Genomic DNA, 14,614 nt, shown 5'->3' with positions numbered 1-14,614 from the left:
GGCGGCCGGGCCTGGCAGCGGCTGCCCCCCCTTTGCCCGGGGGTGGGGCGGGGGCGGCCGGGGCGGCGACCGGCCAGGCGGTAGGGTCGCCGCTCTCGTCACGGGCGATGTTGTTGCAGCTGGAGATGCCGGCCAGGACCTGGGCCCCGCCGAGCTCCTCTGGGGGGGACAGCCGCATCGCGCAGCCGCCCGCTAGCCTGCCGAGGGGGCACCGGCCTGCACCCCGCGTCCAGCCAGCCCCTCGCCTCAGCCCTCGCCCCGTAAGTTCCCGCCCGAGCGGGTGGTCGCAGATTCAGTGACTGCCCGGCTCTCTGTTTGTTTTTCGTCTCCAGTAGTTATTTTTCCAAGAGCAGTTTTTCACATCTGTGTCACCTTCTCGCTGACGTAGCTCTGTAGTGTTTTCTTAGCTTATCTAAGGGCAAATGTCAAGTTTATGTCACTTCTACTATTTTTTATATCTGTGAAGCCAGGTATTTTGTAAAAGGAGGTTGGTTTTGTTGCAGTCTGTTCCTGAACAACCCGCCTTAGCTACTTCTTATCATCTGCTTCCCATCTGTTTACAAATTGATTGCTCAGTAACTTGATGTAAAATCTGTCCAGAGGCTGAAGATAGGCTAACAAGTCTTTGCTTTCCTCAGTCTTCCTCCTCCCTTCTTTTAGCGGTATGTGCTAGTCTGCTTCTCTTGTCTTCTCTGAGTTCTCAAGATGTCACTTCAATCAGCATTTTAAGCATCAAGGGTGGATTTCATAAGTGTCTGCTGACTTGAAAATCTTTATCTTACCTTTAACTTTATCCTTTACACTTAACTTACTTTTTTCCACTTTGACCTCACCTTCTGTCTCCCCATAAAAGGAATTTCATTAAATATCTCTTCACAGTTAACCTTTCTGCTGAGGGCTGGAATAAAGAAGACACTTAACACTTTGTCCTACTTTGCGTCACCTGTAATTTTTTCCTTTTCCTCCTAAGTTATAAACTTTGCCTTCTGTCTTTTATTGTATTTATGGAACCTTTACTTGTCATCCTTTATGTCCTTCACCGTTGCTGTTCTGATATGTCTCTTTATACTGTCCTTAGCCATGCACACCCTCCCCCCCCCTTTTTTTTTTTTACTTTTTGTGTGATTTTTCAGGTCATTAAAGCTCTCCTGATGCAGTTATAAGAGTCTTACACACCCTCTTTCCTCTGAATTGCTATTGTGCATTTAATATAGTCCCTTTCAGTAACTGCCAGCTCTCTGATCTCTTCTATCTCTTAGATTATTTGCCCAAGAGTCATGTCTGCCTATTCCCTGATGGTTTTTTATGAAGTCTGTTAGTTTTATTCTGTTCTTCACACTCTACTTTCATTAGAACAGGCAGTGAGAAACTTTGGCCAGTGGCCCAGCTCGCCAGAATAATTCATCATGTCCAAATCCTTGATGCCCACTCTCCTAAGGATGCTTTGGACAAAAACTGAAAGTAGGCTGCAGTATGGTTAAATGGTACTGGTAGCCCATTTCCTCATGGCAGTTCCCTTTCTATCGCAAAGTTTTGCAACACCTTCACGTCACGCGGCATGAACTGAAATGGGCCTCTGTAATCACATGGTGAAAGCATACAAGTTCTGTCATATCCAGTTGATGTATATCTCTCATCTGATCAAAATACAGCTATTTTTATTATGTTCCTGGATGTGTGCCCAGCATGGTACAGGAAATACTGGTATTTTGGTCATGTGTTAGATACGTTTCAGGTCATGTGGTAAGAAAGAAATGTTTTTTCAGTGCATGCATAAAAATCTATATGGGCTGCCTCTGCCAGAAAGATCACTGTTAGAATCTTTCTTAGAATACTGATCTTATGGTCACTTTCACATATTGTCCGTCGTTAGAGTCTCAGTCCAGTTTCAGTGAGTTCTTCCGTTCTAGTCAAAGCTGAAATGAAAAGTGTCCATTCTTGTACTGGCTTCCTCCAATTTCTGAAACACAGTGCTACTTTTAACTGTGGGAGGTTGTTCACCACACATCCTGTATTCCTAGCTGATGGCTGGGTAAGGTCCCCCACTTCTGATTAGTTACCATCATATCAGCTCTTGGATGGTGGCTCAGGAAGAGGTTCATTCAGCTCCTCCTTTCTGTGTGGTCTGTTGTTGATTGCTCCCAAGACAGCAACCTCATGGTTTCTCTTTGCTCCTTCTTAGCCTGCCTTTCCTCATTGCTTCCTTCATTTTCAGAACTCGTTGTTCTACAGTGCAGAACCACTTTGGTCATAACTGTGGTTTTATGTGAAGACTTCCCTCCTGGGGCTTGTTTTGTTGGGTTTTTATGTCTTTTTGTCTTTGTTACAGTTTTACTGCAGTTCTGTGACCTCTTCTCTCCAAAGCTATAGCAATATTTCTTTTAATTTTCCGTGAGCCTTAGCCCCTGTTCTTCTTCAAAGCTTCCCTTACTGCACTGAATTTGAGTCCTAAAACTCTCTTTCCTTTTATTATTGCATGAAATCTATCTCTTCCTGTTGTGGAATGCTGTCCCATGTATTTGTCTCCAGGATTTATCTTCTCTGCCTGGTCAGAAAATTCTGTAAAGCATATCTGTGACCCATGGCCGTGAATCCTTTACCCTTGCACCCACAGTTAATCCTTATACATCCATGGCCAGACCTAGCAGTCTGACCTAGCAGTGTCATTAGTAATTTCATTAATAAGTCTTGACAAATTTCCCTTGTTGTCTTTGCCATTGGATCCATGTGGTCATGAATCCATTTCCCACACTGACAGGTGAGTGTGTCGGATGTCTGTCATGGTGCTAGCCATGACATTTGCAGCTTTGAGACTTTTGCATCCCTTCCTTCCTGGCCAATATAGGATACCACGGTAATAACCTGCCTAAGCTTTTAATGGCATTCAGCTTCCATGAACTCACTGTCCTTATGCCAGCCACAGGCCAGCTATCTCTACCTTCTAATATTTTCCGTAATTACCCAGTTTTTCTTACATGTTTCTTCTCATTATTCCATTGACCATTAGTTTCAGGAGCACAAGCTTATCTTGTGGTCCAGTATTCCAGGGCAGTGGAAGATAGGGAATAGGAGAAGATGGAAAAAATTATCATTTAATTCTGTAACTGTATTATTGAAGTATTTTATGTTTCTCCTTGTATTAGTGACTCATTGCAAGACAACATTGATTAGCACATACTTTATTAAGGAGAAAATATAACAAGAAACTTAGAACCACAGATTTTGCTCCCAGAGGTGTTTATAGATTCTGATGTCTCCTAAAATTGTATGATGCTGCATTTTTCCTTCTGTTGTTTTCTCTTTTTTCTCTTCCCTCCCCCCCCCAAAGAAATCATTGTAGGTCTGGTGTCTTGGAAGTATGGAATCAATCTCTATGATGGGAAGTCCTAAGAACCTCAATGAAACTTTTCTACCAAATGTTGCCAATGGCATCAAGGATGCCAGTAAGATCACAATAGGCATCATTGGAAGTGGAGACTTTGCTAAGTCATTGACGATTAGACTTATCAGATGCGGGTACCACGTGGTTGTAGGAAGCAGAAACCCTAAACTTGCTGCTGAGTTCTTTCCCCATGTGGTTGATGTCACTCACCATGAAGATGCAGTAACAAAAACAAACATAATTTTTGTAGCCATACACAGAGAACATTACGCCTCTTTGTGGGACCTCAAACATTTACTCACTGGTAAAATTCTGATTGATGTCAGCAATAATACAAGAGTAGACCAATATCCGGACTCCAATGCAGAGTATTTGGCATCGCTTTTCCCAGATTCCCTGATTGTCAAAGGATTCAATGTCGTTTCAGCTTGGTCACTGCAGTTAGGACCAAAGGATGCCAGCAGACAGGTAAATGTTATATTTGTATTAATTTAACTTTTTTGTAAGATGAAAATGACAGGAACTGAATGTAAGCAGCCAGAACTCATGGGATTCATCCTGCCTGACATAACGTACCTAAAATGTTGGGCCTTTAGTTTAAGTTAAAAAACTTCCGGAGTCTAGTTTGTCCCACTGTATGGGATCTCATTGCATCCAAATTGTCCCCTGGGGTGCCTGTTTATCTTTAAAGATTGTAGAGGACATGTGGATACTAGCTTAGACTAGACAGCTGACCTTTAGATGACTACAGACAGAGGAGAAGAGTTGGGTATTAATGTCTTCTGTAGGAAATACGTTAATTTTTATCGTTGTGCTCTATACAAGGATAGAGGCAGTCTTTCCCAGTATATTTTAGTTTTAGTATTGGTTTAGATGGGGTGAACTATTGAAAGAGATGCACAGAAATCTGAGGTCCTGATCCCAGGGCTCAGGAGTCAGCTGTTCTAAAAATGTTTGCATTCAACGTAACAGTGAATGAAAGAACGAAATAAATTATCTAGCTTTTAAAATGCCCTAAGATCATAAATATGAAGAAACAGAAGGAGGCACATATGTTTCTAAGTGATCATTCATTTTATCCAGGACTGCTTGGGAACATCATGTTCAAATTCCTTTCCAGTATGTTCCCCAAATCCATCCTGCGTATAGAAAAGGCAGCTTTATGTTTTTCATGCTTTGCTGAAGTGATACAAAGGATTTAAGCCTATGCAAGAACCCAGTCCTTCATGGCTTTATGAACTCTGAGAAATACATGAGAAATGACTTGTGTAACGTGAACACTGGAGACTAAATTGAGTTTTTTGACACTTCAGGTAGATTTTAAATGGAATGCAATTGATACAGAATTAGCAGAATTTTAAAAATAACCTTACCGTATTATTTTTACCCCCTTTCAGAATACCACTGCACTATAAGTAATTAACTCTGTCAAAACAGATCATGTTTACTCTAATGCAGATGATCAGCAAACAGTGTTTGGCAAACTATGGCCCATTGTAAATTTTAAAGGAACTTTAAAGTACTTTGTAGCAGTGCATTTCCTCCACTATGGAATAACTGGTCTTTCAAAGGAGTTCTTATTTATCTGCTAGTTTTTGTCTTTTCTGTTAAACATTCAATTTTTGCAGAAATCTGGATTGTGAAATTAAGGTAAAATTGTTATACATGGAGAGATTACACAGTTCTCTGCTTTTCATTCTGTTTATACTACAGTCATCATTCAAGATTCCTGTATTTTTGAGAGACTCGTGATTTTCTGAAATGCTTTTAGCCATTGTTTCAAGTTCAATCCAGTCCTGCAGACATTTCACTGTGGGAGGTTTCAGTATGCAGATTACCAGGGCATCCCACAGCCAACTCATTATTAACTCCCAAGAAAAAGCCAATTTTGTTTTGGTTATTCTGTTGCTAAATCAGTGTGCATATTGTCATTTCGGCTGCATTTGTGTGTGATTTCATTCTCATCTTGGTGTTATAAGCTGGAATAACACTGTACAGTTTTAGCAGTAGTGGTTTTGACCTGGAGGCCCTTAAGGGGTTTTTGTGGTGGTGGTTTTTTATTTTTAACCATTGAGTCTCTTTCTCTGACTGCAGACAATTCACTTGACTTTCCCAACAGGTCTATATATGCAGTAACAATGTTCAGGCTCGCCATCAAGTTATTGAGCTTGCCCGTCAGCTCAGTTTTATTCCTATTGATTTGGGGGCATTGTCATCTTCAAGGGAGATTGAAAACTTACCTCTGCGACTGTTCACACTGTGGAAAGGGCCTGTAGTGATTGCCATTAGCCTGGCAACGTTTTTCTTCATTTATTCCTTCATCAGAGATGTAATCCATCCATATGTGAGAAATCAGCAGAGTGACTTTTACAAGATCCCCATTGAGATCGTGAACAAGACTCTACCAATTGTTGCTATCACTTTACTTTCTCTAGTGTATTTATCAGGACTTATTGCAGCTGCTTACCAGCTTTACTATGGTACTAAGTATAGGCGATTTCCACCTTGGCTGGACAACTGGCTCCAGTGTCGAAAGCAGCTTGGACTGCTCAGTTTTTTCTTTGCAACAGTGCATGTGGCATATAGCCTCTGCTTACCTATGAGGAGATCGGAGCGATACTTGTTCCTCAATATGGCATATCAACAGGTAAGTCAATCTTAAGTTCAGTGAGTTAAAAATGCCTTGGCTGTATGTGTATGGCTCATGAATACAATATATATGTTTTCTTAATCTGTTCCACTGTTTTCAGCAGAGAATGTTATGGGTTATCTTATGCTTAGCTAGTGCTGAATAAGAAGGGAGACTAAAAGAAACATCTGTGCATTGTGCTCACCTCGTGGGTCAAGCTGCAGTCATGTTTGTGCGATAGGGGGAATCAAGGATGTGTCCTACTTGAATCCATGATTGATAGTAATGTACACAAGGAGAATGCAGGATAGACAGGACAGGAGCAACAGCAGGAAACTTCTGAGGTATGTTCCTATATACATAGAGAGACAACATATGGGTGAAGTATGTATATTGTGTGTTTAAAAGTGTGAAAAGTATAAGGGTAGATACTGTAATAATGCTTGCGGATGAATCTGTTTTTACAAATTGAAAATGCTGTTACTTTGTAACATTTTGGACCAGTGGTAAAAATATTTTATTCATTAAAAATTCTGCAAACATCATCTATTACAGACAATAGAGATTGACTCAGTTCCCAGGAGCAATTGATCTTGCATAACCCTGAAACAATCTCTGACAAATCTGTCATCCTTTAGAAGAGGGTCTGATGCTTCTGTCTGTCAGTGTGGTAGCTTATTGTCACCTTTAAAGTGGCAGAAAAGCAGCATTGCCAGAAAAGAGGCATTGTCATTCAGCACATAAAATCTGCAGGAAAGAGAGGTGTGATGGAACAGAAAGAAAAGCAAACTAAGGAATCAAATCAAATGGAACAAAGTAACAGGCATTGGGTCCACAAATTCTAAAAAGGTTAGCATGAAAAATTGAACTTAAGAGAAAGGCAGGAAGAGCAAAACTGTAAAAGGCAGGAAGAAACTGTAATTGTTCACACTTAGTAAAGGACCCACTGATACTTTTACTAAGAAATTATCTTGTTTTAATAATATTGTAAAACTCTCACTTGCTAACATTCCTAGTGAACCTCTTTCAAAACATGCCATATCACAATAGTTTACCTGGAAGTGGGAAAATAATTGAATATCCAGGCTTCTTAATTGTTAAGGACCTGAGTTATTTTTTTTTCTGGTAAAGCTCTCCAAAGAGACCAATTTTGGATGTATCTGATGTCAGCAGTGAAAGAGGCAAAATAACTTGGACTCAGCATAGGGAGCTGAAGCAAAAAACAGGAAATGATGCTAAACTATTTCTAAATGTAACAAACTAAAACCAAGTTGCAGGTTTACCCAGTTTATGTTATAGAATTTAAGTTTCCAGGGTCTGAAGAACATGGCTACTTTTATACAGTGTACAGGAATGCACAGATCTATCTGTTTTTATAACGTAATTGTTATGAATAGTATATAATGTTACATTTTATTTTAACAACTCATCTAAGTTTCCATGTTTAACATATTTTTAATCTAACCAGAGCCAATACCAGCAGTAAGGAAATAGTTGGTTTTCTCCAAGACATGAGGAAACCTCTGAAATATTTGACCCCGTTTTATAGTTGTCCTGTGACTGTAGACTTTTACTCAGCAAAATAACTTCTGTTGGTATTTTTAATATTCTGTAGAATAAAGTGCTTCCTTTCTGCTCTTTCATCAGGTTCACGCCAATGTTGAAAATTCTTGGAATGAGGAAGAAGTGTGGCGAATTGAAATGTATATCTCCTTTGGAATAATGAGCCTTGGATTGCTTTCTTTACTGGCAGTAACTTCCATCCCTTCAGTAAACAATGCCTTAAACTGGAGAGAGTTCAGTTTTATTCAGGTGTGTTACTTTTTAAATAAGCGGGTTTTGCTGTTTATAAGAATTCTTATGATGATTATGGTGGTGATGATGATGAACAAAAGCACTTTGCAATATGATGAGAACTTTTTTTTTCCCTCGCTCTGCTAAGTTAATAAAAAAACATAGCCTTACTCAGCAGATATATTACCATGAAGGCACGTTAAGCATTTCATGAGTGTTAGAACAGGAATTTACGTTTTACACTTCTTGGTCTTAAATAACCAACATAGCTAAGACCAAATGAGCACTAATCTATTCCTTTTCCATTGTTAGAATTTCTTGCTAAATTCAAATTAGATAAATTTGGACAAACTGATGTGTCTATAAGGTCATTTTTTATTGTGTCATATTTACTGCAGTTATTTCCCCTGTAAATAAAGTCAAATAGTTCCAAATCTAAATAATTACGAACTTTAATGAATAATCTGTCAGTATTTTGAGGAATTTGATTGGGAACAAGTTGTTTGCTCTGGAGGTATGTTACAGTTGATACTGCATTACATGCTGAAGAGAACTGGTAGTGGTAATTAATTATGATAATTTGTAATTTTTAGTCACAAAAAATATTGAACTAATAAAAATTTCCTTTCAGTTAATGATGATTAAAGGTACTTTGTCATTTATTACTTCTCAGGATGTAAGTAAGTTGTTCTTTATTTAGTTACTTGTCCTTCAAAAAAGTCCTCTTGCTTTATTCAATCAGAAAACAGACTTCCAGTGATCTCTCACTAAAGTAAAAGGAGTCTGCATTTCTGCACAAGCTTCACTGTACCCAGTATGCAAGTAGAACTGATAAAACATCATAATACTTACTGTCTTTTATATTTTTCTTCTACTGAAGTACAATATGTTGAAGTGAATTTGAACTTAATTTTCTCAATCTTCTCTAAGTCAGGGGGACAAAGTGGACCTATTAGCCCAACATCTCAGTGCTGGGGTTTTTTTGTCTGGGAAGAGCAGTATGTCTCTAGCTTTAGTCCTGAATCTCAGCTGATTTGCCACAATAATTGCTGAACTTGTTTTGCATCTGACAGGTGAAGAATCAGTCAGTCAGCACACTCGGACAGTTTCTTACCTCAGCACTTTCCACTGAGAACAACATAGTATTGCTTGCTTATCATAGTAAACAGTTTCATCAAAATAAGAGTCTGGCCTCTTCTAAAGAGTTTTACTGCTAAAACATACTCAGTCTTGAGTCCTACTAGGAAAATCTGAGTTTAGGATTAACAAATTTTTAACATATACAGTATAGACTGTTCCAGTAGTACAAGCCCTGAGCAGCATCACCCCTACCTACAGTGGCTCAAACAGACCTCCACCACAGTCTTCCTAATACTGTAAAGAAATGCTGGTTGTGAATGTTTTTGCTCAGAAATCATTGCTGTCTTTGATATCCCCAATTATTTTGGAGATGCCTCCACCTTACTGAGCCTGGTTTCACAACACAGGTGTCAGCAGCCCCAAAAATTCCAGGCTGCTTGATCAAGGGAAAAGGACTTTGAGAGGAGAAGCAGTGCAGGCTCTGCTCACTCCCTCACGGTATGGATGTGGTCAGCCCTACCAGGAGCTAAGAGACCAGCAGAAAACTTGGGAGTTGCTGCAGTACAGAGCTGACCACTGTACAGAAATATCTGATTACTTCACCATGATTGAGAGAGAAACACTCATAACATCCAGATGGAGGAGCCACAGAATGAGACAGTGATGAAGAGTTTGCTCAGTAGGAGATCCTAGATGATGGAAATTTAACATGAAATTTTGCAGGCATCTTAACATGACCCAAAGTTGGAGCTTACTGAGGAAAGAAACAGGGAAGAAGCTGTGGCTGATAAACTAATACATCGGTTTTCTTAAACACCACTTCCTTCTTTTTATCTTCTAAACATATTTGGATAAGGAACAATGGTAGACATGGGCAAGAAATATAAAAGAATTTGTATTTTATCAGAGCAGGCATAATAACTAACCTAAACCAACACACTGCAAACAGAAAAAGACATTTATTGAAACCAGTCCTTGAGTGTTCATGTAAAATACATGGAAATGGAGAATGTTGTCTGCAAGTAGTGCTGCACTGTGTCCTTCAGTCTTCTGAAGGAAGTTAAACTGTAAATACATAATGTAAGTATAAATGGCTGCTGCTTTTGTTTTCCAGTCTAAGAGTTCAAGTCCAAAGCACATCACGCAAAGTGGTAATGGACAGAGCAGGCTGGCTTTGAAAGCTGAGCTTTATGTTTGTTAGCAACAATCAGTGCAAATCTGCCATTTGTGTAGTAGGAAGCTGATCTTTTTATAGACATTCCTTTTGTCTGCTAGCACAATCCTAAAGTTTTTTGGAGAAAGTATTGCTAAACTTTTCTTGCACACACACTTTGAGGAAGGTCTTCCATGCCTTGGTTCTCCCACAAGAATAGGATACTTTTCCCCCAGAGTAAAGAAGAATGAGGCCCAAGCATTTAGCAAGTTTACGGCTAAGATTCCAGTCAGAATTGCTACAGCCTGTTTATAAGTTTAGCAATATCCTGTTACTGGGGGAGTCTGAAGTATACATTGCATAAATGTAAGCCTTGGAAAATACCTTTTCTATATGTAAATTGCTTGGAATTACTCGACCATTGTGAAGGTAGAAATACCTGAAGCAGATTTGTCCCACAGCAGATCTGTGTCTCTATATATGTACATCTTCCTGGTAACATTTCAGGGATTTTTCTCCTGCATTTTTCCACTCCTTTACCATTTTTTTGTTTGCCCCAAACAATGCCAGTTTGTCCAGTTTATCAGTGGCCTTGGCTGGGAATCTCCCACATTGGCTAAAAAACTGACTTGACCAGGAAGGAAAAGAAACAAAACAGGGGAGACTTAGAAAAAAGCTAAAAGATTGGGGAGTCCATAGGAAATGTGCTTATCTATTAACTCAGCTTCCAGGAAACACAGTATTATGGAAGATAAGGAAGCAAAGCAACCAAAGTTGTTCCTCCCCTTTTCCCAGCAGCCATCCTAGAGCCTAGGCAGAGGGTTCCCAAGACTTACAACTGATATTGCTACCACTCACCAATGTGAATTTACCAGTGAAGAAAAAGTATCCCTTCTTGCTGTTTGCAAAAGTCCTCTTAAAGTGCTCTTAAAGAAGTGAGCATCCTGTGCCTCTCCTGGCCTCCCTGTGGTAACATCAGTGTAAGTGATCTTCCAGCTCTTGTAAACACATTCATCCCTTTCTTTTTGTGTCTTAAGAAGCCAGGAAAGGATGACAGAAACACAACATGTATATTCCATCTGAAGCGTAATGACATTTCAGGAAATCCATTGTCTCTAATCCCTGTATTCCCTCCTCCACATGGTCCAGTCTTAAACTTGTGCAGAAGAAAATAACCTTGCATACCTGAATGATAGCAGCTCTCTCACCTTTCCAGTATTAAACAGATTGCTTTCTAGCAATTAATAACTCCCACAGCACAATCATCATTTATTTCTCAAATAAATCCATAGGGACGGTCAACTTTGGAATATGGCTTTCTGACACTACCGCTGCCCAAGATTTGTAGTATGATCCAGTGCTACCAACTGATTTTATTTTTACTGTTCAGCTGCCCAGCAGTGCCTTTTCCTGCACTAGCTTATGTCTTTTTGTCCAAGCCTGTTTCAGTCGGTTCTGAGTTTCCTCATTTTACTACTGTACAGCCATTGCTGTAGTCTTTGAACATTTGCAGATACTGAAGAATCATGTCTTTATAACAAACACAGAAGTTTTGTACTGACACAGCCTCTTGCAGTGGGGTTTTATTTAAGTAGCAAAGGCAGCCAGTCTTGCTTGTACTTCTGGAAAAGTCATTGTCGGTACCTGTGAGCTAGGATAAATGCTCTTAATGGAACTTTCTAGTGCAGATATGCCCTGACTAAACAAGCCAAAGACTGCAGAATGCTAAGTTGTGTGGAGGACATCCTCTTTCTAGCTAAGCAGTGTTATTACTGTTAAAAGTACAGCACAGAAATACAGCAATTAAGGGCCTGGTAGAAAGAAATACCATCAGTAGCTGACAGAAGCTCCTATAGGACTGTCTATGTTAGATTTTTAGATGAGTGGTTGAAACGGTCCAGTACATACTAGCACATGCCCTACCAACACTTCAAAGAATCATATGGCAACTTTCAACAGGGCACAAAAAAGAACTTAATAGAGGTTCATCATAAGTTTTTCTTGTTCTTGTGCTGTTAGTAAAATGTAGTGATAAATGACATACTAGTTAGTTTCCATTTTGACCATTAGATAGAAAGACATATAGAGATGTCTCAAAACTGTAGTTTGCAGATGGAATTTAAATAAGCATTAAATTTATTTTTTTTTTTAATTTAGGAAGACTCTGTATAACATTTCCCTCCTGTTTCTTTTTCAAGAATTGTTATAGTACTCATCAGTAAGCCTGATGAAGAAATGAGGGATATGATTCACTTGTGCCCTTTTGCCTGCTGGCAGCGATACAACAGCAGTGAATTCAGGACAGTCATACTAGCAAAAAACTGCAATAACATATTCAAACATCAGGTTTGATAGTATTTTTGCTGTCCAAATTTCTTAGCAGAACTTCTGTTCAGATACTGCATATGCCATTTTCATATCCACAGGTGGTTGTCTGATTGTTCTGTTTCTTACAGAATATTTTGAGAGCAAATTGTTCTTTTTAAAAAGAGGGTGCAGTATATCTAAAATGTACCAACATGGCTCTGAAACCATTGGCAAAAAAATGCATAAATATTGGCAAGTTAAAACACATGGTACCAATCTCTAGAAATTAACAAAAGTATTTTCCTTTTTATACCATTATATCTCTACATCCTTGCAAATGGTATTAGCTCAGACATTCTCCTTTCCCTGGAAACTGGTTAATCTTGAAGTAGAAAGAATTAATTCTTTCACTATTATAGACTTATAGACCCTTAAGCTGCACTTTTCTTTGCATCTCTGTTTGCTGGAATTAAACCAAACCTTGGTAGCCAGTTACCTTTCTTAATATTCATTCTCTGTTTCATTGATTTTCTACAGAAGTTTCCCAACCAAGTTAGTCATTACATTAGTTTTGGCCAAAAAAGAGTTTTTCTTCATTTGATCACCACCAGAATTCAAAGCATAGTAGTCTTTTTTTACCATGGTTTGGGAAAGTCAACATTAATACATTTAACTCAAGTCTGCAGAGCAATACAACTATAGAGTTCTCAAAATGGCAAATTCGCAGAAACAGTGAATGGCCCCTATTAGCACTACCTTCTGTGGCATGCTCTAGATTACATGATGAGAGGTCTTCTGCAGGGTGCTGTGGGAACCTTCTACTTCACATTTCATCTGGCACTACCTGTTCATGACAAACTGCATCATTGCCTTGTGCCGTTATGTCCAAGTCCTGCAGTCCAGACATTCCATTAATCAGTAGGCAACAGTTGATGGAGGAAGGTAGGGGATGGTTTACACTAACTTCAGACAAGTGGACGTAGGCCACTGTGAGGAAGAAGCAAACTGCACCTCTCAGAGTGATAAAAATCTGGAGTGCTAGGCCCAGGTCTCTTCCAGCAGAACTGCATTGTTCCATAATCATGAATTGTGGAAGTGATCTAGCCTCATAGTTAAGAAACAGGGAACTTAATTTCCAATCACAACTGATGTTGTTCCAGTAACTTCACTGGGATTGTTCCCTATTCACATACATATCCTGAAGTTGACTTCCAGTACTTGGAATTTGGGCAAACATAATCTTCATTTCAGCTTTGACTAAGGCCTGTAGATGCTAGCAGAGACATGTTATAAATCAGTGTTCAGTTCAGTCTGTAGTTTTCAGAACATGTGAACTTAAAACCACCTATTGCTAATTTTAAATAGTGTATAGGTAAGAGATTTTAACATGATGTCTAATAGAAATGTTAAAGTAATGGATTAGAGCTGTTGGATGAAGGACCAAGTACTATTATCTCTTCTTTTTTCCCTGTTTTCTCTTTTTTCAAAGTCTACACTTGGATACGTTGCTCTGCTCATAAGTACTTTCCATGTACTGATTTATGGATGGAAAAGAGCTTTTGAAGAAGAGTATTACAGATTTTATACACCACCAAATTTTGTTCTTGCCCTTGTTCTGCCTTCCATTGTAATTCTAGGTAAGATCATTTTACTTTTGCCATGTGTAAGTAGGAAACTGAGGAGAATTCGAAGAGGATGGGAGAAAAGCCATGTTATAGAAGAAGCAAGTGGGTCTGTTCCACATCTCTCCCCAGAAAGGATAACTGTGATGTGATGATAGACTAATATTTGTTTAGCACTGTTGTAGATGTTTAGTTTGGGGTTTTTTTTTGTCATAAACTTGTATTTTTAGGAGTTTAGTTAAGTATGAGTAAAGTCACTATGGACTTGCTTGGCATATAGTACAAGCTCTCAACCAAACTAAGAGAGATTCATTACTGAAGACTACTACTTCAGGTAACTACAAAAATATTTTTGTTTTGAATTACAGAGGGCAGATAATTATGAAATCAGAATTTTTTAATGCTCCTTTGCACAGTTATATCACAACAGTATTTTATTATAACCATGCTTTCCAGATATTTCTTTGACTTAGAGCATATGTGTCAGAGTGCTATTTATTAATAACACATTTTCTGGGCAGTGTTTCTTTTATTTTTAACTCTGGTTTTAACCACACTTCTGGGTTGATGAGTTCAGAATATATACTAATAGAGTTAATAATTTAGGAAATAATCAGGTTTTGAAACAACTTAAATTAATTTGTAAT

General features: G+C 38.8%; 1 protein-coding gene across 1 annotated transcript; it reads left to right on the top strand.

The window, feature by feature from the left end:
- The first annotated feature begins 3,358 nt into the window (after positions 1–3,358).
- STEAP2 (STEAP family member 2, metalloreductase) lies at positions 3,359–14,138 on the top strand. The gene is made up of 4 exons (XM_010574453.1): positions 3,359–3,850; positions 5,502–6,029; positions 7,659–7,823; positions 13,835–14,138. Exons 1-4 carry the CDS (start codon positions 3,359–3,361, stop codon positions 14,117–14,119), a joined length of 1,470 nt encoding a protein of 489 aa, XP_010572755.1. The 3' UTR covers positions 14,120–14,138.
- The last annotated feature ends 476 nt before the right edge of the window (positions 14,139–14,614 follow it).

Source organism: Haliaeetus leucocephalus, unplaced genomic scaffold (genome assembly GCF_000737465.1).
Source record: "Haliaeetus leucocephalus isolate CR32 unplaced genomic scaffold, Haliaeetus_leucocephalus-4.0 Scaffold0, whole genome shotgun sequence".
Taxonomy (NCBI): domain Eukaryota; kingdom Metazoa; phylum Chordata; class Aves; order Accipitriformes; family Accipitridae; genus Haliaeetus; species Haliaeetus leucocephalus.
This window is presented reverse-complemented; position numbering and strand designations above follow the sequence as displayed.

Coding starts and splice junctions, on each gene's coding strand:
- STEAP2 (XM_010574453.1), top strand. CDS start 3,359: ATGGAATCAATCTCTATGATGGGAAGTCCTAAGAACCTCAATGAAACT. Junction 3,851..5,501: donor CAAAGGATGCCAGCAGACAG/GTAAATGTTATA, acceptor CTTTCCCAACAG/GTCTATATATGCAGTAACAA. Junction 7,824..13,834: donor GAGAGTTCAGTTTTATTCAG/GTGTGTTACTTT, acceptor CTTTTTTCAAAG/TCTACACTTGGATACGTTGC.